The sequence below is a fragment of the Suncus etruscus genome, chromosome 12, assembly GCF_024139225.1.
Source record: "Suncus etruscus isolate mSunEtr1 chromosome 12, mSunEtr1.pri.cur, whole genome shotgun sequence".
In the NCBI taxonomy this organism is placed as follows: Eukaryota; Metazoa; Chordata; class Mammalia; order Eulipotyphla; family Soricidae; genus Suncus; species Suncus etruscus.
The window spans coordinates 33,950,084-33,972,920 of NC_064859.1; the positions used below are offsets into that span (position 1 = coordinate 33,950,084).

The window sequence follows — 22,837 nt, forward strand, 5'->3', positions numbered from 1 at the left end:
ACTCACCAAACCCTTTTGGTTAGGATTTTTAGGGGCTTTATCTCATGACATGACTGACTAAATTATTAGCTGTGGTGACTTCAACCCCCTGAAGCTCCTTCTAGCAGATCAAATGGAAGAGGCTGGAAGTCCTAATTCTCAAATAGCATGGTTGTTTCCTCTTGTAATCAAACTATTTAGGGGTTTTCCAACAGCTACCTGAGGAAACTTAATTTTCCAAATCAACTCTGAGGTGGTTGATAGAGGCTTAATGTAAGTAACAAAAAATTTCTTTTCACCTTTTTGTTCTTATCACTTAGCAAATCAGAATTTTAGGAGCTCTAAGGAATGGGAATGAAAAACTACATGTAATCCTTATTATAAATTATTGAGGAGATAGTTCAAAGAGCTAGTAATAGAGCTTTGCATACTAAAGGCCCAGTTTCGATCACCAATGCAGGTTTCCCCAGGACCAAGTCAGAAATGGCCCTTGAAAACTATGAGCAGGGCCTCAAAATAAATAAATAAAATATATAAATAAATAAATAATTATAGAAACCCAGAGAGGTTTGCCTTGCCCTCTACTCACCCCCAATATAACCCCAGATATATAGCTGTCAATTTTGTAAGGAGGCAACGAACAATTTATATGACTCTCAATATACCATAGGGGAAAAATCTATTTCACCAGTATTTTCTAGCAAGTGCTTTTTAGAACAATTAACACATTAAGCCTTTAATTTACCATTAGCTTATTTTTTTTTTCAAGGAAACTATGGATAAGGGCATAGTGGCAAGAAAGCATATAACATATAACTCACACTGGCAAACAACAATGTGTGTATGTAAGCCATCTGTATTAGGGGGGATAAGAATGGAAAGCTTAAGGAGAAATGAAATTGAAAGTGAAGCTGTAATGGAAACAATCATCAGATTAGGAAGGGTCTTAAATGTTGTTATTTAAGGACTTGAATTTGGAGCCCAGTGACTTGCTGAATGACATGAACACCTGAGTTGCAAACATGAGGATCTGAGTTTAATCCCCACTACTACTCATACGTGCATGACGGAGTCCCAAGCAGCTCTGCTGTATGGGACCCTGGTGTGGCAATGCTGTGTACACCACAGTAACAGCCAGATGTGCTTAATCAGTCACTGGAACTGTGCAACCCCTAGTAGATACCAAGGTGTGCAAGCACCACAACTAAGAAATTTTTCACTTCTGAAATTTTTTCTTATAGAAATCAATGACCAGAAAACTATGTCTGTATATTTATGTTTAAATACTGTGACTGTATATTTAATTCAATTAATTTATTTTCTCTTGCCAGGGATCAAGGGGCTTAATGGGTCAAGAAAGCAAGCAGAATTAAACTCAGGACCTCACATCACTGAGAGCCCCATTCTCACTAGGATTTCTAATAGCAGGGCTTTCGGGATTGCCTCAATACAGAGGCAGTCCAAGGAACTGAAGTGTGTCCTTACACTTGGCAGACAGTGGCTTAAGCACTAAGCTATCTTTTGGGCTCCTGAAGTGTATATTGCCTATTATTCATTCTGGGATACAGATATATGTCAGCAAGTGAAACAGTGATCAGAGAACTAAGAAAACTTTAAAATATAGGCTATTTAAGGGTCCAGAAGATAATTACACAGACTGAAAGTATGTTCTGCATGTTGGAGACCTGGGTTTGATAGCTGGCATCACATGGCAGTACCCCTATTATATGAAGTGACCCTTGAACTCAAAGCTGAGAGAAGCCCCTGACTAATACTAGATGTGGGCTTCAAACCAAAAGGAAACAAAATATATAAACAGGTTTAATATGTAAACAGACTCATGCATATAAATCAATATATAAATGATAGATAATGATATAAAACATACCATTGAAAGGATTAATTCCTGCCCTTATTCTGGAAATAATAGCTTCTTTAACTTCTTTTTTCTTTACACATCGAATACCCAAATTTTGAAAACTATAAGGAAAACAAACATTCAAAGTGCATTATAGATACAAGGACATATAAAATAGGTTTTACTAATATAAAATCATGTAATAATATATGTAATAATATATACTAAAAAGTTAACGTTTCTTCAGCTAGTTATTAAAGGATGAACCGGATGCTCAATGACTATTGAGCTCTGATCATAAAATAACGGGAAATCCGCTGATAAAAGAAAACTGCACATGCACTTTACATATAGTATTATTTCATTTTTCCCTACCACTATGCATATGTCAAGTACGACGAAGTACAGATTATGAGGAAACAATAACAAAACTAAATTTCGGGGCCGGCGAGGTGGCGCTAGAGGTAAGGTGTCTGCCTTGCAAGCGCTAGCCAAGGAAAGGACCACGGTTCGATCCCCCGGCGTCCCATATGGTCCCCCCAAGCCAGGGGCAATTTCTGAGCGCGTAGCCAGGAGTAACCCCTGAGCATCTAACGGGTGTGGCCTGAAAAACCAAAAAAAACTAAATTTCACTTCCCAAATACATAATCAAACAATAAAAATCTGTATATTTAAAATTTTAAAGCAAAAGTTGTAAAGTTGGGATGTAGTTCAGTGTTGGCAACGTGAGTGAAACACTGGATTAGAATCTTTAAACACTGCTAGAGAAAAAGAAACAAAAAGATGCCCACAGGCTGAAGCCCAAAGATACATTTTGTTGAGTCCAATAAAGAGCTGACTGCATTTTTTTTTCTGGTTTTGGGGTCACACCTGGCAGCACTTAGGGGTTGGTTGCTCCTGGCTCTATGCTCAGAAATCGCTCTTGGCAGGCTTAGGGGACCATATGGGATGCCGGGATTTGAATCACCATCCTTCTGCATGCAAGGCAAATGCCTTACCTCCATGCTATCTCTCCAGCTCCTCTGATTGTATTTTTTAAAAGATGTAAAATGTCTACCAACATTTTAAAAATCTCTAAATTAGGGCCAGAAAGATAGTATAGAAGGTAGGGCACTTATCTTGCTCACAGATGACCTGAGTTCAATTCCCCACATATGGTCCCTCAAGACCCATTAAGAGTGCTCTCTGAGACAGAGGCAGTATCAAGCTCTGAGCACCATGGGGAGTGGTCCAAAACAAAAATGAAAATTATGGGTCACAGAGCAGGTGATTGCCACAGAACAATACTGGTTTGATGCTTGGCATCATAGATGGTCCTGAGCCAGGTCAGAACTGATCCCTAAGCAGAAAATCAGGGAGGAGTGAGCCCTGAGAATCACCAGCTATACCCCTCCCCCAAAATTTATAGATTAAAAAATTACTTATAGGGGTAGGAGTGATAGTACAACAGATAGGCACTTATCTTGCACCTTATTGACTAGGGTTCAATGCCAAATATCTCTTATGGTCCCCCAAGTTTCATCAAGAGTAATTCCTGAGTACAGTGCCAGGATTAACCCCTAAGCATCACCAGGTATGCCCCTCCAAATGAATTAATTATAAATATTTGTCTTCTAGAACATTTTAAAAGTTCTGGCAACAAGCTGGTTGTTAAAATAGCAGCTACCTGGAGCTTTAACCTTCTGGTCCCCATTTATGTTAGTCTTTCTAATCTGCTTCAGGGTCTTCTAGTTCTATTACCTGACTAACTCCATTTACTTGCCTACTAAGTTCCACAGCCTTGATTTCAATGCTAGTAGCAGAATATGCTTTATTATATAGAACATTAAACCCATACTAAATGGCATTATAATATTTAGCATAAAAAGTACGACATGTATTTTATGCTCAGGTTGCTTAATGCTGCTACTAATTTTTAACCAAAGTTGCAAAATACCATTTATGAAAAGCATCTCAACAGCTACAAATATTACTAATTTGCAGATATATATACAGATGATGGTGGGGGAACTCCCTTTTCACCACCAGTCATACTTGTTCCCACATGGAAAAACCATGACATCATTCAGTTCAGGTGGGTGTGAATAAGGAAGCAAAACTTGATTATAATAATATTACTACTGGCTCATATTTCACATGTCCTTTGAAATGGAGGCTCTCTGCCTTCTTTTTTTTTGTCCCCTTTCATGCTCATGCTGCTTTACCTTCAGGCTCTTTATGTTCATCACTAGCACCTAAAATATTTTCAACATTTCTGACTCCAAACTTTAAAAAATGAATCTTGAATCACTATCCTTTCTCAAAACCCTGAAACTATAGTTCTCTGTCTCAAAAGTTTTATTCTTCTTTGAAAGAAGCTAAATTTGTTACACACTTGAACAAACTATTTTTAAAAGTTCTTCATTTTAGGCTTGCTCTTCAAGCCCTTATGCTCTCCCTGGAACATTTATCTTGATTGCTTGTCTCTGCTTGCTTTTTTCCACTCTGAAGAAGCCTGTGTTCCTTCTTGGAGATATTAGTTCCTTCTTCCTCACCTCTCACCACTTTTTTTTTTTTGTTTGTTTGGTTTTTGTTTTTGTTTTGAGGCCACACCTGGTGAGCCTCAGATGTTACTCCTGACTCTGCACTCAGGTCAGGAATCACTCCAGGCAAGCTCAAGAAATCATGTGGAATGCAGGGGATCAAACTTGAGTGGGCTGTATACAAGGCACACTACCCTACCTGCTATACTATTGCTCTGGCTCCCTAAGTTTTATTTAATGGAAATAAATTTGTTTCACTAACCAAAAAATTCTTCATTTTAATATATTAATGACTCTCTTTAGTCAAATCATATTTGACTGCAATCCACAAAATTTTAGTAGGAGTTTTTGTTTTTTTGTTTTTGTTGGTTTTTTTGGGGGGGAGCTTTTTGGGGCCACACTCAGTAGTGCTCAAGGATACTCCTGGATACTGTGCTCAGAAATCGCTCTGGCAGGCTTGGGGGACCATATGGGATGCTGGGAATCAAACCTGGGCCTGTCCTGGGTTGGCCACGTGCAAGGCAAACATTCTATCATGCTATCTCTCTGGCCCCAAGTGTGGGATTTTTTTTAAATTCTGACATAAGCAAATCAATTTGAATCAATTATTCATTTGTTCACAATCAGCAAGTTTTAGGGTTTCACAATATATCTGAAAATGAGGAGGACATAATGCAATTCCTGGAGCTTTCAGTGTAGTGCAGGGGTTAGCAAATCTATCCTTTTTTGTAAACAGTGTTATGGAATACAAATTTATTTGCTTACATGTTGTCTATGGGTGTTTTTTTAGCTACAACAGCAGACTAGAACAGTGAAAAAAGAGACCAGATGGTATGTAAAATCTATAATATCTGTTTGGGTCTTTACAGAAAAAGTTTCCTAACTTCTAATGTAGTGAAACAGACAGAAATTAATCAAACACAAAAATGCTAAACTGAATGTTTGGGTTTTTGTTTGTTTGGGGGCCACACTCAGCTCTCCTAGGCTAACTCATGGCTCTCCCTCCTTAGAGAGCACTTCTGATGGTGCTCAGGGATTAATATGGGGTAATACCTTCTGCACATCTATATTCATTGCAGGGCTATTTTAATAGCCAGAACCTGGAAACAACCCAGATAACCAACAACAGATGAGTGGCTAAAGAAATTGTGGTACATATACACAATGGAATACTATACAGATATTAGGAAAAATGAACTCATGAAATTTTCCTACGCATGATGGACATGGAAACTATAATAGTGAGTGAAATAAGTCAGAGGGAGAGAGATAAACACAGAATAGTCTCACTCATCTGTGGGATTTAAGAAAAATAAAGGACATTATCATAATAATATCCAGAAACAATAGAGTTGAGGGTTGAAAGGATTGGGCCACAATATGAAGCTTACCACAAAGAGTGGTGAGTCCAGTTAGAGAAATATCTACACTGACATGTACCATGACAATGGTAGTGAGTGAGAGAAATAGAATGCCTGTCTCGAATACAGGCACGGGGTGGGGGAGGAGGGAGATATAAGGGGCATTGGTGGTAGAAATACTGCATTGGTAAAGGAGGTGTTCTTTTTTTATAACAAACTCAACTACAAACATGTTTGTAATCATGGTGCTCAAATAAAGATTTTATATATTTTATAATTTATATATAATATATATATTTATATATTTATATAAAAATAAGTAAAAATAAATTTTAAAAAAATGGGGTGCTGAGGATTGAACCCTGTTAGGCAGCATGTAAAGCAAATGCCTTACCCACTATATTATCACTCTGGTCCCAAATCATTTTAGTGTTTTAAAGGAGGGGTAATATCCACTTCTAGGAGTGATCTCAGAGCACTAAGTCAGGAATAGCCTCAATGGGTGTAACCCAAAAATATAAACCCCACATGCTGGGCATAGGACTTTGTGTTAGACTAATGTATGACTTTTGTGTGGAAGGTCCTGGGTTTGATTCCTGACAGTAAATGAAAAGAAAAATGGGAATGAATAAACTAAATTGAATGGTTTTACAGTATAAAATTCTATGCAGCTGGTGGAAGAACAGCAGTACAGTGGGTAGGGTGATATGATTTTTCTTTCATATGGCTGACCTGGGTTCTATCCAGGAGTAAGCCTGGAGCACACTGAGTATGGCCCCAACCAAAAAAAGAATACTGGTTGCTTAGTATTACTAGATATAGTTTTCTATTTAAGAAGAATGCTCTATGGGGCCAGAGAGATAGTATGGAGGTAAGGTGTTTGCCTTGTATGCAGAAGGATGGTGGTTCGAATTCTGGTATCCCATATGGTCCCCCAAGCCTGCCAGGAGCGATTTCTGAGCATAGAGCCAGAAATCTCAAGTGCTGCTGGGTGTGACCCAAAAACAAAAACAAAAACAAAAAAAAAAAAAACCCTGGAATATTACTGTGAACGATATGTAAGCCACTATAATTGAAATAAAAATTATATTTAAAAAAAATGCTCTAGGGCCAGAGTGATAGCAGTAGGACATTTTTCTTGCATGCAGCCTAGCCAATCCTGGATGGACCCTGGTTTGATTCCCGGCGACCCATTTGGTCCCCCAAACCTGCCAGGAACAATTCCTAAGTGTAGAGCCAGGAGTAACCCCTGAGCGCCGCTGGTTGTGACCCAACCCCCCCCAAAAGAATGCTCTAAGATATATTTATAGATGATGATTACTCTATAAAAAGAATCTAATTTGGGGCTGGAGAGAGAGCACAGTAATAGGGCATTTTCCAACCGAGGAGGGACCTGGTTTGATTCCTGGCATCCCATATGCTCCCCCAGCCTCCTAGGGGAATTTCTGAATGTAGAGCCAGGAGTAACCCTAGAGCATCTCTGCGTGTGACCCAAAAACCCAACAATCAATCAATAGTAAAGTTTTAAAATGTTTAAAAAGTTAAAAAATAAATCTAATTTTTTCTGTTGTAATTAGTCTCATCATTTACCCTATGGAGTGTCAAGGATTGAATGCAGGTCGGTAGCATGCAAGGCAAGAATTTTACCCACTGTACTATTTCTCTAGTCTTTATTTTCCTTCTTTCCTTTATTTTTTTTTTGTAACAGTTGCAAAATTGTTCATAGTTGAGTTTCAGTCACACAGTGTTCTAAAACCCACCCCTTTACACATGTACATTTCCTGCTAACAATGTCCCGTTTCCCTCTAGCCCTCCCCTATCTGCCTCTAAGGCATCCATCCATTCATCTCTCTGTCTCTCTCATTCTCTCTCTCTTCCCCCCAATACCGTTACTGAAAGGGTATCATATCTCCATTCTGTTATCGAGAGTGACCATTTCCCACTACCACTGTGATAATGATCCCTTTTCTGTCCTAAACGATTATCTTTCTATACAAAAACATGTTTGCCATAGAGTACAGAAATGAAAATGCCAGGGAAGGAGAAAAAATGAGGAAATGACTTCTCCTTTTATGATTAAGTTTAAGTAATATAGGGTCAGGATCAAGAGTCTTGAGTTCACCTGTGGTATAGTGTTGAGATATCTGTACAGATGCAACTACAGACGCAAACTACAATAATCAAACTTAAAAATATAAAAATGTATCTATGGAAGAGACACTTTAGGGCCTGGGAGGGAACCTGGGGTCACTGGTGAATGAATCACTATGGTGGGTCTAGAGTGGGGAACATTGTAAGCCTAAAATTCTACTGCCAACAACTTTGTAAATCACAGTGCCTATATAAAAACAAAATAAAAAAATTTTTAATGTGGGATTAGAGTGATATATAATGGATGTTTGCCTTCCTTGTGGCTGACCTGGATTCAATCTCTAGTATACCATATGGTCCCCTAAGCACTGTCAGGAGAGATTTTGAGTGCAGAGGCAGCAGTCAGCACTAAGTGGGACCCCAAGACAAAAACAACTTATGCTTTCTCTATGTAATTGGTAGTATCTATAGAAAGATTTTATTTAGATTAATATGGTGAACTGACCTTTCGGACAGCTTCACCAATGTAAAGTGAAACAATTATATTTATCTTAGAACTATTATTGTACAGGGATAGCACAGCGGTAAAGCAGTCTGTTTTGCATGCGGCCAACAAAGGAAAGACCCCGGTTCGAATCTCGGCATCCCATATGGTCCTATGAGCCTGCCAGGAGTGACTTCTGAGAGCAGAGCCAGGAGTAACTCCTGAGCAGCACTGGGTGTGACCCCAAAACAAAAAACAAACAAACAAAAAGAACTATTATCGTACATTAATTTTATAAATTAACCTCTAAGTAATAAATATAACTGATATTCTCACATGACAGTTGCTATGTTAATTATTAATACCAAGAATAAAAATTTATAAAAGAAAACCTATACTGTTAACACTAAGAAAGAAATCTATAGCATAAAATAAGTTCATGTTACTTTAGTAACGAAGTATCTTCCCTAAGAATTGTGTCTCCTCTGATATAAAGGGTGGTACTAAAGCAAATAATACAAAAACTTATAGGTACAACAAACAGAAATAAATGAATAAATAATAATAATAATAAATAAATAAATAAACACCTAACCCCATCAATAAATGGGGAGAAGAAATGAACAGACACTTTGACAAAAAAGAAATACAAATGGCTAAAAGGCACATGAAAAAATGCTCCACATCACTAATCATCAAGGAGATGCAAACAACTATGAGGTACCATCTCACGCCACAGAGATTGGCACACATCAGGAAAAATGAGAACAAGCAGTGCTGGCGGGGATGTGGAGAGAAAGGAACTCTTATTCACTGCTGGTGGGTATGCCGTCTGGTCCAACCTTTATGGAAAGTGATATGGAGATTCCTCCAAAAGCTGGAAATTGAGCTCCCATACGATCCAACTATACCACTCCTAGGGATATATCCTAGGAACAGAAAAATACAATACAAAAAATCCCTTTCTCACACCTATATTCATAGCAGCGTTATTTACAATAGCCAGACTCTGGAAACAGCCTAGATGCCCCTCAATAGATGAATGGTTAAAGAAACCATGGTACATATAAACAATGGAATATTATGCAGCCATCAGAAGAGATGAAGTCATAAAATTTTCCTATACATGGATGTATATGAAATATATTATACTGAGTGAAATAAGTCAGAGGGAGAGAGATAAACACAGAATGGTCTCCCTCATCTATGAGTTTTGAGAAAAATGAAAAACATTTGTGTAGTGATTCTCAGAGACAAAATAGAGGACTGGAGGGTTCAGCTCCCGACATGAAGCTCACCACAGGGATCGTTTAGTGCAGTCAGAGAAATAATTACACTGAGAACTATCATAACAAAATGTGACTGAATGAGGGAAGTAGAAAGCCTGTCTAGAGTATAGGCTGGTGTGGGGTGGGGAGGAAGGACACTTGGGATATTTGTCATGGGATTTACATATATATATTAAAAAAATAAAAAAAGAAAAGAAAAGATAAGGCCTCCCAATTCTTAACACATGCTGTGTTCTTTACACTAACTGTACAGAAAGAGGAGGTACAGTAAATGCACCCCATATACACCTCAACACAGGCCCTTTGCCTGGTCTGTATTGTGAATTGGGGAACAAAAAAATAAAAATAAAGAAAGAAATGAAAAATTAGCTCATTCTACTAAATAGTACCACACAAATGGATATAAAACAAAGCATCCTAACCTCATCCTTATTCCTCAAGATGCCTGTGATTGTACTTACAACAATGGTCTGCGTTCTTGTCCAAATTCTGCTTCATAATAGCCATCTTTGCAGTCTTTTCCTACTAAATCATGAGGATGTGGCTTATATGGTTCATTTTTTGTTACTAATGTGATTCTTATTTTTCCTTTTCCATAATAGTTTGCTATCTAAAGGAAAAAAAAGAAAATAATTAATTTATAAATAAATTTCATTAAGAACTAATATACTAAATTAAGAGTTCCATTTATAGAACTTAGTTAGAACTAGATAATAATCAATTAGCAGTTAGATGTAGCTCGTTTGAAATATTTCAGAGACTGCTAAATGAAAGAATTTTTTCTGTTTCTTAGCATTTATTTCTGCCCAAATTTCAATTGGTTATATCATTTCATTATTTTCCTTCCCCAAAGCCCATTCTTATCCCTTTGTTGGATTACTTCTGTGAGGATCAGGGGTCACACAAATACACTTGACTGTAGTGCTTGCACACATCTAGTTGCTATATTCAAACTCTCTTTGATTGCAGTACTCATCAGGGGTCACACACTTGGTTATGATTAGTCTTTTTGGGTGTGTAGTTTGAAGTCAACTCTGGGGTTCCCAATCTGCACCAAAGATCAGTCTTTAATTGTAGTGCCAGGGGTCCCATCTAGCAAAGCCTTTGGGATCACATTTGGGTATGTGGTGTGGTTTCAAAGATTGAAGCACTTGCCTCACTAATCTTATACCTTCAATGCAGTTGTTCTACCACTGACCTATTCCAGGTTCTTTTTTTTCCTATAACACAAATTTCTATTCAAATATGAATAGAAGCTAGGAAATTAGAATACAAAACAAAATTGGACCATAAGCTTACTCTATAATTATTACCTTTCATTTCTACATAAAAATACTTTATAAATATACTTGTAAAACCACAAATTAAGACCTACTGACAAAATATTAAATAACATTTTCAAAATCCACTCTGCTATAGAGATTTTTAATTTAATATACATTGAAAGGATTAAAATTTCATTAAAAATAAAATTAAATGAGGGCCAGAGAGATAGTACAGCAAGTAGGGTGCTTTCATGAGGCCAATCTAAATTTAATCCTTTGCACACTATGTGGTCTCTAGAACCCTATCAGAAACAATCCCTGAGTGAAGAGTCAGGAATAAGTCTTGAGCACCACTAAGTATGACCCCCAAAGAAAAAAATAATTAAATATAGATAGAATAATATATAAACAAAGCATACTATCATTCATATACCACTATAACTACAAAAATACATAAATAGATATAAAAGAAACAGTATATTATCAAAGTTACATTAAATCAAAAACTATACAAAACTTATGATATATAAAAACATGACAGTATTTCAAATTAATAAAGGCTCTTAGAATATCAGGACCTGTTAATAAAGGTCACTATTATATTAAAAAATAAGGAAGTGGAGCTGGAACAATAGCACAGTGGGTAGAGAGAACGCCTTGCATGCAATCTATTTAAGGTGTGATCCCCCCCATACCATGTGGTCCCGTGAGCCTGCCAGAGTAATTTCTGAGCACAGAGCCAGGAGTAACTCCTGTGCACCAACAGGAATGGCCCAAAAACAGAAAATGAAACAAACAAACAAACAAAAAAGAATGCTCTCCTTTACCATAGCCCCTAGATTGGGCAAGTGATTGTTGCAAAAAAGATGCATTTAATCTACAGAATGATTCTGTTATCTGGAAGGAGAGAATAAATGCTCCTTTCTTATAATAGTTCTGTGTTCCTTGAAAGGAATCAGCATCTGAAAGCTACCAATGTACACTAATCACTGTGAGTCATTACTTAGACGAATACACAGACAATATATAACTATTATGCAGGAAAGAATTCATACAGCAACTTAAAAATGTCCAACTCCCATCTAGTACAAACTAATTTAAAAAAAACAACAAAAAGAAAATGAACTGGAGAAGTTCAATAGCAAAGTGCATCCCTGCATCATGCAACCCTGGTACAGACCCCACTCACACTCCCAAAGGAGGACATGACTATGATTACTAAGAAAAAGGGGGGAGGGGGCTAGAGTATAGCACAGTGGGTAAAGCACTTGCCTTGCATGCAGTCAACCCAAGTTCGATCCCTGGCCATATGATCCCCCAAGACTGTCAGGAGTAATTCCTGAGTGCAGAGCCAGGAGTAATCCCTGAGCATTATCCCCATAGAGCCCCCCCCCCCCAAAAAAAAAAAAAACAAGAGAAAAAAAAAAGAGAAGAGAAGAGTTTACAAAAATTTTATCAAAAAAGGAAGGAAGGAAGGAAGGAAGGAAGGAAGGAAGGAAGGAAGGAAGGAAGGAAGGAAGGAAGGAAGGAAGGAAGGAAGGAAGGAAGGAAGGAAGGAAGGAAGGAAGGAAGGAAGGAAGGAAGGAAGGAAGGAAGGAAAAGGCCTTTAATGTAACTGCTGTACCTAAAATTAGAAGCAATGCGAGTGAGACACACAGAGAATAATGTTCTATTACCTGAATAGATGGATATGTTCGGTTGTTTTCTGTACTGTGCTCCCCTGGAATGCTGCCTGCTGATCTTCCTTCACATTCATATCTAAAACGCAATCCTCTTTGCCTTGGCTGTTCGATTATCTCTATGTATGGGTTATACCCACCTGGAAATTTAAAAGAAGGGAGGTGAGATTTGAGCACCAATAACAAACTCTTTTAACTACTTTTTTTTTTTTTAAAGTAAAATACTTCTCCCACCCATAGTAAATAACGTGTTTGAGGAACCGGGGAGACATCTCAAGTAACAGAGCACATTCCTAAAATTGTGTGAGTTTGATTCATGGAACCACACGAGTGAGCACTAAGCACTAAGCCGCTGAATCTGTGCTCTGAAACTCAGCATTGCATGGCTGGTGGAATATCTCTAGGAGGCAGTCCCAAGGCGTGAGCACCTCTGGAAGAGATCCTTAAAAATAGTGGGGCCTGAAAAATAGTACATTGGATAAGGTGCTTGCCTTGCACACAGATGACCTGGATTTGATCCCCAGCATATGGTCCCAGAGCACACTACCAGGAGTGATTTGTGAGTGCAGAGCCAGGAGTAACTCCCTGAGCACTGCCAGGTGTGGCACCAAAACAAACAAAAAAGAGCAAAGTTGAAATGATCCAAGATCCAGCAGTAAATACAATCTTTTAAACTCAGTTCCTTGAATAACATGTCATTCAAGTCATATTTATCAGTTGATAGCTTAAGACTTAATATCTATAGATAATATTAATCTAAAGTTTGAGATACCCAGGTTTGATGAGAATGAAACCAAGCAGAATTTCCCCTAACAGTCCCACAAGAGTCAAAGAAGATAATCTTCAGATGTTCAATAATAAATGTATGTTTTCTGTCCTTCATCCCCATCCCACTGAGTGACAGCTACCATTGGCACAGTGCCAGGACAAGGATGCAATTAAGGGGTTTTCTCTCAGCACTAGCTACCAAATTCTGGCCTCACTGTATAGGGAAGGACCTGTATAAATACTAGTATATATATATGCTCTATGGGTAATTTTGATTGTTTGATTTCACATTATACTCTTTTTTTTTTTTTTTTTTTTTTTTTTTTTTTTTGGTTTTTGGGCCACACCCTGTGACGCTCAGGGGTTACTCCTGGCTATGCGCTCAGAAGTTGCTCCTGGCTTGGGGGACCATATGGGACGCCGGGGGATCGAACCGCGGTCCGTCCTAGGCTAGCACAGGCAAGGCAGGCACCTTACCTCCAGCGCCACCGCCCGGCCCCAATGTTCTTTTTTTTTTTTTTTTGCACATTATACTCTTAATGGAAAAACCACTAACTGAATACAAAAAAAATGCATTTAAATCATTGCAAAATAAGATGAAATTTTAATCTTTTTTATTTGTTTTGGGGCCACACCCTGCAGTGCTCAGGTGTTACTCCTGAATTTGCGCTCAGAAATTACTCCTGGAGGCTTGGGGAACCATACAGGATGCAGGGGTTCGAACCTGAATTGGCTGCATGCAAGTCAAATGCCCTACCCACTGTACTATGGCTCCTGTCCTGGAAAGTTTTTATTTTCTTGACTCGACTCTTTTTTTTTTAATAAAATCTTTATTTAAGCACCATGATTACAAGCTTTGTAGTCATGTTTGTAGTTGGATTTCAGTTATAAACAGACTACCGCCCTTCACCAGTACATTCCCGCCACCAATGCCCCACCTCCCCCAGCCATGCCTGTAGTCAAGACAGGCATTCTACTTCTCTCGTTCTTTAACATTGTCATGCTAGTTGTTAGTATAGTTATTTGAATCTTAAAAAACACAAATCCAAGCCATTACAAAAAGGGACTTACAAGTTCCACAGACATTTCTGTGGTCCCATCTGAATCTGTTCTAGAGTATAAGACTTACGCAACAGAAGAAAAGAAAATAACTACTTATTACAGCAAGTATAATTTAAAATAAACACCTTCAGATACTGAGCACAGAGCCAGAATTAGCTCCAGAACATTGCCTGGTATGCCTCACCCTCCCTCCCACAAGAAGAAAGAATATCAACATCTTTAGAATGTACTACTCATATCTGTAAGTGAATGAATCTCAAAATGAGGATGCTGAGTTGAAAGAAGTCAGGGGAAAAAAGCAAATACTGTATGATTCTATTTATAGAAACTTATATACAGTGGTCTAATGGCTGCTCAAGACAGGGAGCAGAGCAGATGGGGAAACTTTAGGGGGTGATGGGTGTGAGTCATCTTGATTGGGATGATTTCCAGGTGATATATTTTTAAAACTCGAATCTTTAAACATATATAATTTATTGTTCATTCACTATCAGTTGTAAAGCTAACACATGTGCATCTTTTCCTCCCTCTTTTTTATATGAACTGTGGAAAATCAAGACATTCAAGTGTGCTTACACATATGATACTTAGTGCTCTTCCATTTTTTAAAAAACGAACCTCTCAGTCAAGGAAGTGGTTCAATAGTAGAACACTTGCTTTGCATGTGTTGAAATGCACTTAATGTATGAGACCCTGTGTTTGATCCTGAGCACTACAAGGTCCTCTCATTACAACCAAGAGTAGCACCCAAGCATTGAGCAGGAAGAAGTTGTTGTACACTGTCAGGTCTGTCTTATCCCTGTTCCCCTAAGTAAATATATTCCTCCAACCAGTTTAATAATTTTTAAAGTACTCAAGGAACCACACGGGGTATTAGAGACATAACAGGATCGGTACCACCCATTGTACATCCAGTCCTGTGTTAAGCTCTTACCAAGCGCACACAGAAAATATGCAATAAATGGTATGTCTTATTATTTCAGACACTTTATTAAAAATAATCATTTAGACTGATACCAAGATGATATTAAACTGCAACTTTTAAGGTTCTGACAGCCAGTGAGGGAAAGGTCATAAATAATTAATACTACATAAAGGGAAATACAAATTTTGTTTATGTTCAGAAAATTCTGCATTTAATGACCAAAGTAAAAGACTAAGGAATGCTTAACTATTTCAAAGAAATATATTTAATGAAGCAAAAATGTGATGAGAGAGATTGGGGATATGAGGTAAATTCACTATTTTAGGGAAATAGAACACCAGTGTGGCCAAAGTTTAGAAGAACAATGTTTAAGAATCATCGAAATAGAGGCCAGAGCGATAGCACAGTGATAGGGCATTTGCCTTGCATATGGCTAACCCAGGACAGAACCCCCCAAGTCCCAAATCTAAGCCAGGAGCGATTTCTGAGTGCATAGCCAAGAGTAACCCCTGAGAGTCACTGGGTGTGGCCCAAAAACAAACAAAAAGAAACACCGTAATAGTTCTAACAAAAATAGAGTGCATTACACATTTATAAAGAGAACCCAAAAATCAGAGTCATCTTGGGAATTCGATTTATTCTCTGAGTGGCAGATCAAGGTACTGCTTTATGCAGGGGAATCATATGATTAGAGTTATATGAGTAATAATTATGGTGGAAGAAGACAGAAAAGAGAAAGCAAGACAATCAGGTTAGAAGTTATAATATGGGCAATAATAATAAGGGTATGTTTGCAATATGTAGTGAAATAGGAATGGATTATTTAGGAACTATCATTAAAAAATACTTGGTGACAATAACATTAGGATTACAAGAACGTAGAAAACCAGATATGGCTTCAGTCTACACTTTTGATTTTCAATCCATTTACACTGATGAAATGAAACCTATTGGCATATTGATCATGGGTCAGCAGTATCAACTGCTTTGGGAGATCAGTGGTGTTTAGTCTTTCTACAGCTGTGGACCACTACTGGTTGATAGATGAACTAGTGACTGAAAACCAGAGCTCAACATTTTGGTCATAAAGGCCAAAAGAACACAAAGTGTTACAAATGCTTTTGACATGGAGTGAGACAGAGAAGTAATGATTGATTTGGCAGTTGGAGGCTATTGTCAGTTCCATCAGTGATACTAACTGACTTATTACTGATGCCTATAAAGAAAAACCAACATTAAGTCAAGTTTTATTTATTTATTTATTAATTTATTTACTTACTTCAATTTTATGAGAAACCTTGATGTATTTCATATGAGTATTTAATAACGTCACAATCCTTATATGTCCTGGCATATTACAAATAAGACTGATTCACATTTTAGTTTCAGCCATTTCACATCCTTAATATCTGTAGAAGTATGTAAAAAAAGTGCATTTTCCTCCCTATTAACAGGACAAAACACTCAACAACTGTGGGGGGGGGGGGCAAAGGTGGTGCTGTGTGAGATCAAATCCATGGACTCATACTTGTAAGACAAGTATTCCGCCACTGAGCTACATCCCTGGGTCTCAATGAAAATTTTAAGTGATACTTTAAATCATTTATGTGGCCGTGATAAAGGTAAAATAAAGCTCTGCCCACAACTTATTTAAAAATATATGTCTTGGCAAAAAATTGGTATAGAATGACATCATTAATGGGAAGTGGTTATTTTGGGGGAAAGGAATGTGAATAAAAGTGTTTGGCATGTAGTTGGCAATTAAATATTGCATTTTTTACATGATACTTCTTATGCTAGAAAGTGTATTTATGAGGAGACACTGCAGACACAGCAAAGGATTAAATGAAAACATTTTAAAAACAAATTAAAATGTATATTAATAATTATATAATATCAATTACTTTCTTGGGGGATTTTGGCCACACCAGGTGGTGTTTAGAGCTTCCTTCTGACTGCACTCAGGGATCACTCCTGGTGGTGCTCAGAGAATCATACGGGATGCTGGGGATCAGGTTGATTGTGAGCAAGGCAAGTGCCCTACTCACTCGACTATTGCTTCACTTCCTCAAATACTTGTTTTCAATGTTGAAATATTATTTTCTATTATAGAAACTCATTGTACTTTTTTGGGCATTGTTTTGGGCACTGGCAGAAATTGAGTCCATGGCCTAACACTTGCAAGACTGAGCATCATTTTCAACTATTACAGACGCTTTACTTAAAAAAAAAAAAAAAAAAAAAAAAGAAAAAAAGGTCTCGGGGCCGGAGAGATAGCATGGAGGCAGGGTGTTTGCCTTGCATGCACAAGGATGGTGGTTCGAATTCTGGCATCCTCTATGGTCCCCCATGCCTGCCAGGAGCAATTAATGAATGCAGAGCCAGGAGTAGCCCCTGAGCACCACCGGATGTGACCCAAAAACCAAAAAAATATCTCTGAGAGAAGATCTTAAATAAAATGTTACTTGTTCTATTCAAGTTACTCGAAGGCAGTGATTCTGGTTTATTCATCAGAACCTGCTATTTATATCTGCTAAATGAATGATTGAAATCTAAAATTGTTTTAATTTGTGTATGCTTGTTCATATCACACAAGTAATCAGATTTTTTCTTAGGGAGCCTAAGTGATAGTATAGCATGTAGGGTACTTGCCTTGTACATGGAGCCAAACTAGATTTGATAGTGTATGGTCCCTTGTGTCCCACCAGGAGTGACCTCTGAGTGTACAGACAGGAAGGAGCACAGCTAGGTGTGGCTCCCTCAATTTTTTTCCTTATTAAGTCCTACTACTATGGAAAAATCATGCTTTTTAGATGCTAGAATCCTTATACTTATACTGTAATGTTCATATCTGCATTTGTCTGTACTTATGACTAATGACAAATGGTTGATTTAAAATCTTAAAATCCTCCCAGTTCATATCACACATAAGCACAATAATGTACCAGTTAGCTTCCTTCCTCAGTATTGTTTGTAAATGCCTTTCTTCTCGAAGAGAAAAAGCGCTGAAATATAAGAAAAACAAGAGAGAGTATTGTAATAATATCCAGAGGCAATAGAGATAAGGGTCAGGTGGTCCAGCCCAGGGCAGGAGCTTGCCAGAAAGAGGGGTGAGTAAAGTTACAATAGAGAAGAGTCCACTGGGACAATGACAGTTGGAACAGATCGCTCTGGACAGGAACTGGGTGCTGAAAAAGGAGAAACTGACATGCAAGGTAACCTTCCATTAATGACAGTGCAAACCACAGTGTCAAAAAGGAAAAAGAGAGACAGAGAGAGTGAGAAAGAGAGGCAAATTGCCTGCCCTAGAGACAGGTGGGGTGGGGGAAGAAAACAGGAGACATCAGTGGCAGGAGGGGTTCACTGGTGAAGGCTGGTGTACATTCTATGACTGAAACCCAATAATGAACAATTTTGTAATCATGGTGCTTAAATAAAGCAATTACATTTTAAAAGGTGCTGAAATGTAGTCATCTAGAGGGTGGACAGGTAAAATATAAGCAGGGAAAGTAAGCATTGTTGACTAAAATGTTCTCTGATTACTGTACTTTAATATTATACAAAGCTGGGATTGAGTGACTCCCTAATTTGAACAGAATTAAAAAATGTTAATATAGACCAGTGTAACACTTGAAATACTTTATAGTTTAGTAAAAAGTTTATAGTGGGGCCGGAGAGATAGCACAGTAGTAGGGCATTTGCCTTGCATTTGGCAGACCCGGGAGGGACCCAGTTCAGTTCCTGGTATCCTATATGGTTCCCCAGCATGCCAGGGGCGATTTCTGAGTGCAAAGCTAAGAGAAAACCCTGAGCACCGCTGGATGTGGCCCAAAAACCAAACCAATCAATCAATAAATACATAGTTTAAAAAAATTATAGTATATATTTGAAGTCATGATAGGTCATTTAAGTGGATCTGTTCCTTTGGTTTCCTTCCTTCCTTCCTTCCTTCCTTCCTTCCTTCCTTCCTTCCTTCCTTCCTTCCTTCCTTCCTTCCTTCCTTCCTTTTTTAGAAATCAAGAACTAAATTGTCTTTAAAAGGCTGATAACTGTGTCCTTTTTATTTTCTGTGTCCTTTTTTTAATTGGTGAATATCCAACTGTCATCCTCTGTCACCTTGTCTAGGACATAGTAAGTTTCTCACCTAATTTCCCAGTTAGTCTAACCCTAACAAAATACCATAGACTAGGTACCATAATTAATAGTTCTGTTACAGTTCTGGAAGCTAAAGGTCAGGGACCAAGGCATTGGCAGTCTTGGTTTCTTTTAAGTTCTCCTTTCTGAGTTTGTAGGTGGTAACCTTTCCACACATGCATCTACCTTTATTTGTGAGTGGTTATGTCAAGTATTTCTCTGTGTGCCCTAATCTCTCTTCTTATGAGGGTATCAGTCATATTCTATACAACTCCAGACCTGTTTGGTAGAGAGCATGCTACCAAACAGGAATAAAAGTACAACTTAAAGAAAAAGCATTCCAAACCAGGGCAGAAGAGACAGTGTAACAAAAGCACAAAGTAAAAGTAATAGGTTACTTTTAATAAATTGCGGGGGAAATGGTTTTATTTTTGAATTAAATTACATCCCTTAAGATTCTAAGTTCAAGTCAGTCACATTAGCTAGAAATTATGAACAGGTGAGTACACATCAGTCAATAACTGCTGTCCAACAAATTTGTTGAATTAATGGGATTCTATCAAGGAGAGAAATCAAGACTCTAACATTGCCCTCCATACACAACCGTGGCCATAAAGGCTGTATGTATATAATTGCAAGAAAAGAATGGAAACAAGCAGTGTATCAGCATGCAATGGTTTGTTTGTTTGTTTGTTTTTGGTTTTTCGAGCCACACCCATTTGAAGCTCAGGGGTTACTACTCGCTAAGCGCTCAGAAATTGCCCCTGGCTTGGGGGGACCATATGGGACGCTGGGATTGAACCGCGGTCCTTCCTTGGCTAGCACTTACAAGGCAGACACCTTACCTCTAGTACCACCTCACCGGCCCCAGTTTGTTATTTTTTAATTTAATACTTTTCCCTTTAAAATTAACTAGGGACTTGATGAATAAGTTAAGAAATGACTGTATTTAATGCCTCATGATCATAGTTATGATTCTTTGAATATCATGGAAAGAATCATTTGAAAATCATATCATGGAATAATAAAGTAAACATGTATAGCTAAAAAGTTTTATAATATAACTGGGAACCCGAAATGCACAATAAAAAGGATTAATTATAGTAACTATCAAACTGTTTTGGTTTTGGGGCTACACCCAGGTGTGCTCAGGGCTTATTCCTGGCTCTGTGCTCAGGGATCAAACATGGGCCAGGAGCCTTATTTGTTGTAGTATCTCTCCCGTTTCATATTTTAAAGTATTTTATATACATTTCTCATTTGATCTCTTCAAATATTCATAAAAACAACAGAAAGTGTCCAGTTCTATAGATAATACTAAACTCATAATTACTTAATTCATAATTAATTACTTAAATTCATAATACTAAAATTCATAATTACTTAAAGCTACAAAAATTACATTATTAAGAACTATGAGAATTATAGATCCCAAGGTCTCATATTTAAATAACAAGCACACAAGCACCTGAGAATAAAGTAATAATAATTGATACAACAGAAATCCCAAAATATCTGAAACTAAGTCTCAAAATATACTACTGTGGTTTTAGGCAAGTTAAGTATGTAGAGCCAATGGTATCCCCAGATTTCAAAAGGGAGGTGATAATCAGAATCATCTAGGTAGTTCTTTCAAAACATACATGTCCTGACCCTACCTAAGATCTGTTGAATAGAAACAGAAATCTATCTAAAGCCCAGACATGTTTCTGAAAAAAAAAAAAAAAAAAAAAAAACCAAAAAAAAACAAACCTTCCAACCAATAAGAACACACCCGATTAAGAACCTTTGCCTAAAACATAAAGAAGTGGAAAAAAAAAAGATGCACATATCTAGAGAAGCAATCCAAACATTTATGTACAAGTATGGGCTAGGTGATGAATAACCTAAGCAGAGAATTTTGACTACTTGTCACTCTTCTTTCTCTACCACTCTGAAAAGCTTATTCAAATGCAAGCTAAAGATATAGAAATAGCCTTCAATCTCAAAGATTTTCTAATTTTGTTTATTTAGAATACTGTATTCTAAAATATTTTATTCTAAAATAAATTTTATTCTAAAATTGGAGTCAGCACACTGACTCTAAATATCACAGGTCAGACTCTAACCCCAAGATTAAATATACACAAATTGCTTACAATTAAATAAGCATTACTTTTTTGATATGGTCTTGAAAAATATTTTTTTCTAACATGTTATCAAATCAGTGTATAAATGTGACCATGTAATAAAATTGTAGATTTGTCAGGGACAGTTAATAAATTTCAAGTTACCTAGAGGTCATCAGTCCCAAAATAGCTCCATCCAAGAAGAAAACTAGTATTTATGGGCATGCATAATCTCATTTGTTAGCCCATAATAATACTGTGCAGTAGTTATCCTCCCCATTTAAAAAAATCAGTGACAGCACTCAACTAAACACCAATCCAATTTCATCAGTGATTCAAGTACAGGTTTTTTTCTATATATTAGGATGACACATAGTTGATTTTTAAGATTCAAAAAGATTTTTCATATATATACATATATGATATGTATATCATATGTAAATTTTACATAAATCTTTTTAAAAATAAAAGATTTTGGCAATTTAGAGTCTATTGTTAGGAATCCCACTGCTTCTACTGAAAGAAAAATAAGTCTTGAAAATATAATGCAACTTGGGCTAGAAAAATAATACATAAATTAAGATGTTCGTCCTGCCCAGCAGCGAATCTCAATTTAATCTCAGCATCACAGGGTCCCCTAAGCAGAGCCAGGGACTCTTGAGCACAGAGCCAGAAACTGCCCCTCCCTGCCAGGAATAGCACTGCCTACTATGGTCCACTGGGCTCCTCAAAATCTGTTACCTTCCGAGACTGAATATTTTGTATCTGTCTTAATTAACACAAGTATCTAATAAAATTAAAATAGCAAGACTGATTCATATCTCTTGATTAAAATCACTGTATTTAAAAAATATAGTAAGATACTCATTTAAATAGGCTAATTATTATTATTATTATTTTTTTTTTGGTTTCTGGGCCACATCCAGCGGTGCTCAGGGGTTACTCCTGGCTGTCTGCTCAGAAATAGCTCCTGGCAGGCACGGGGGACCATATGGACACTGGGATTCGAACTAACCACCTTTGGTCCTGGATTGGCTGCTTGCAAGGCAAACACCACTGTGCTATCTCTACGGGCCCTATAGGCTAAATTTTTTAGTATAAGTATATATCCCATGAAATTATTTGGATCATATGCCTACCATCTGAGATAAGAGGAAAAGAGAAAAATTAAAGAAACAAAAGCATAACTTCTTTAATATGTATTTAAGAAAGACATTATACATGCCAGATATTCCAATTGTGACTGATCTTCTAATTCCTTCCCAGCCATTTTTACTCATCCTTTCACTCTACCATAGCCTCAGTTTAAACA

General features: G+C 37.4%; 1 protein-coding gene and 1 non-coding gene across 2 annotated transcripts in view; one reads left to right on the forward strand and one right to left on the reverse strand.

The window, feature by feature from the left end:
- The window catches only part of REL (REL proto-oncogene, NF-kB subunit), a 36,373-nt gene that overhangs the window by 9,331 nt on the left and 4,205 nt on the right, over nucleotides 1–22,837 (reverse strand). Inside the window, exons 2-4 of the mRNA XM_049784759.1 lie at nucleotides 12,526–12,668; nucleotides 10,046–10,194; nucleotides 1,868–1,959 (exon numbers count right to left, since the gene is read on the reverse strand). Of these exons, the coding sequence (XP_049640716.1) occupies nucleotides 1,868–1,959; nucleotides 10,046–10,194; nucleotides 12,526–12,668 (384 nt within the window). The remainder of the gene's footprint in view (nucleotides 1–1,867; nucleotides 1,960–10,045; nucleotides 10,195–12,525; nucleotides 12,669–22,837) is intronic.
- LOC126024831 (small nucleolar RNA SNORA51) lies at nucleotides 9,789–9,921 on the forward strand. Its single transcript, XR_007500931.1, has one exon. It is a non-coding gene; the product is annotated as a small nucleolar RNA SNORA51 (small nucleolar RNA).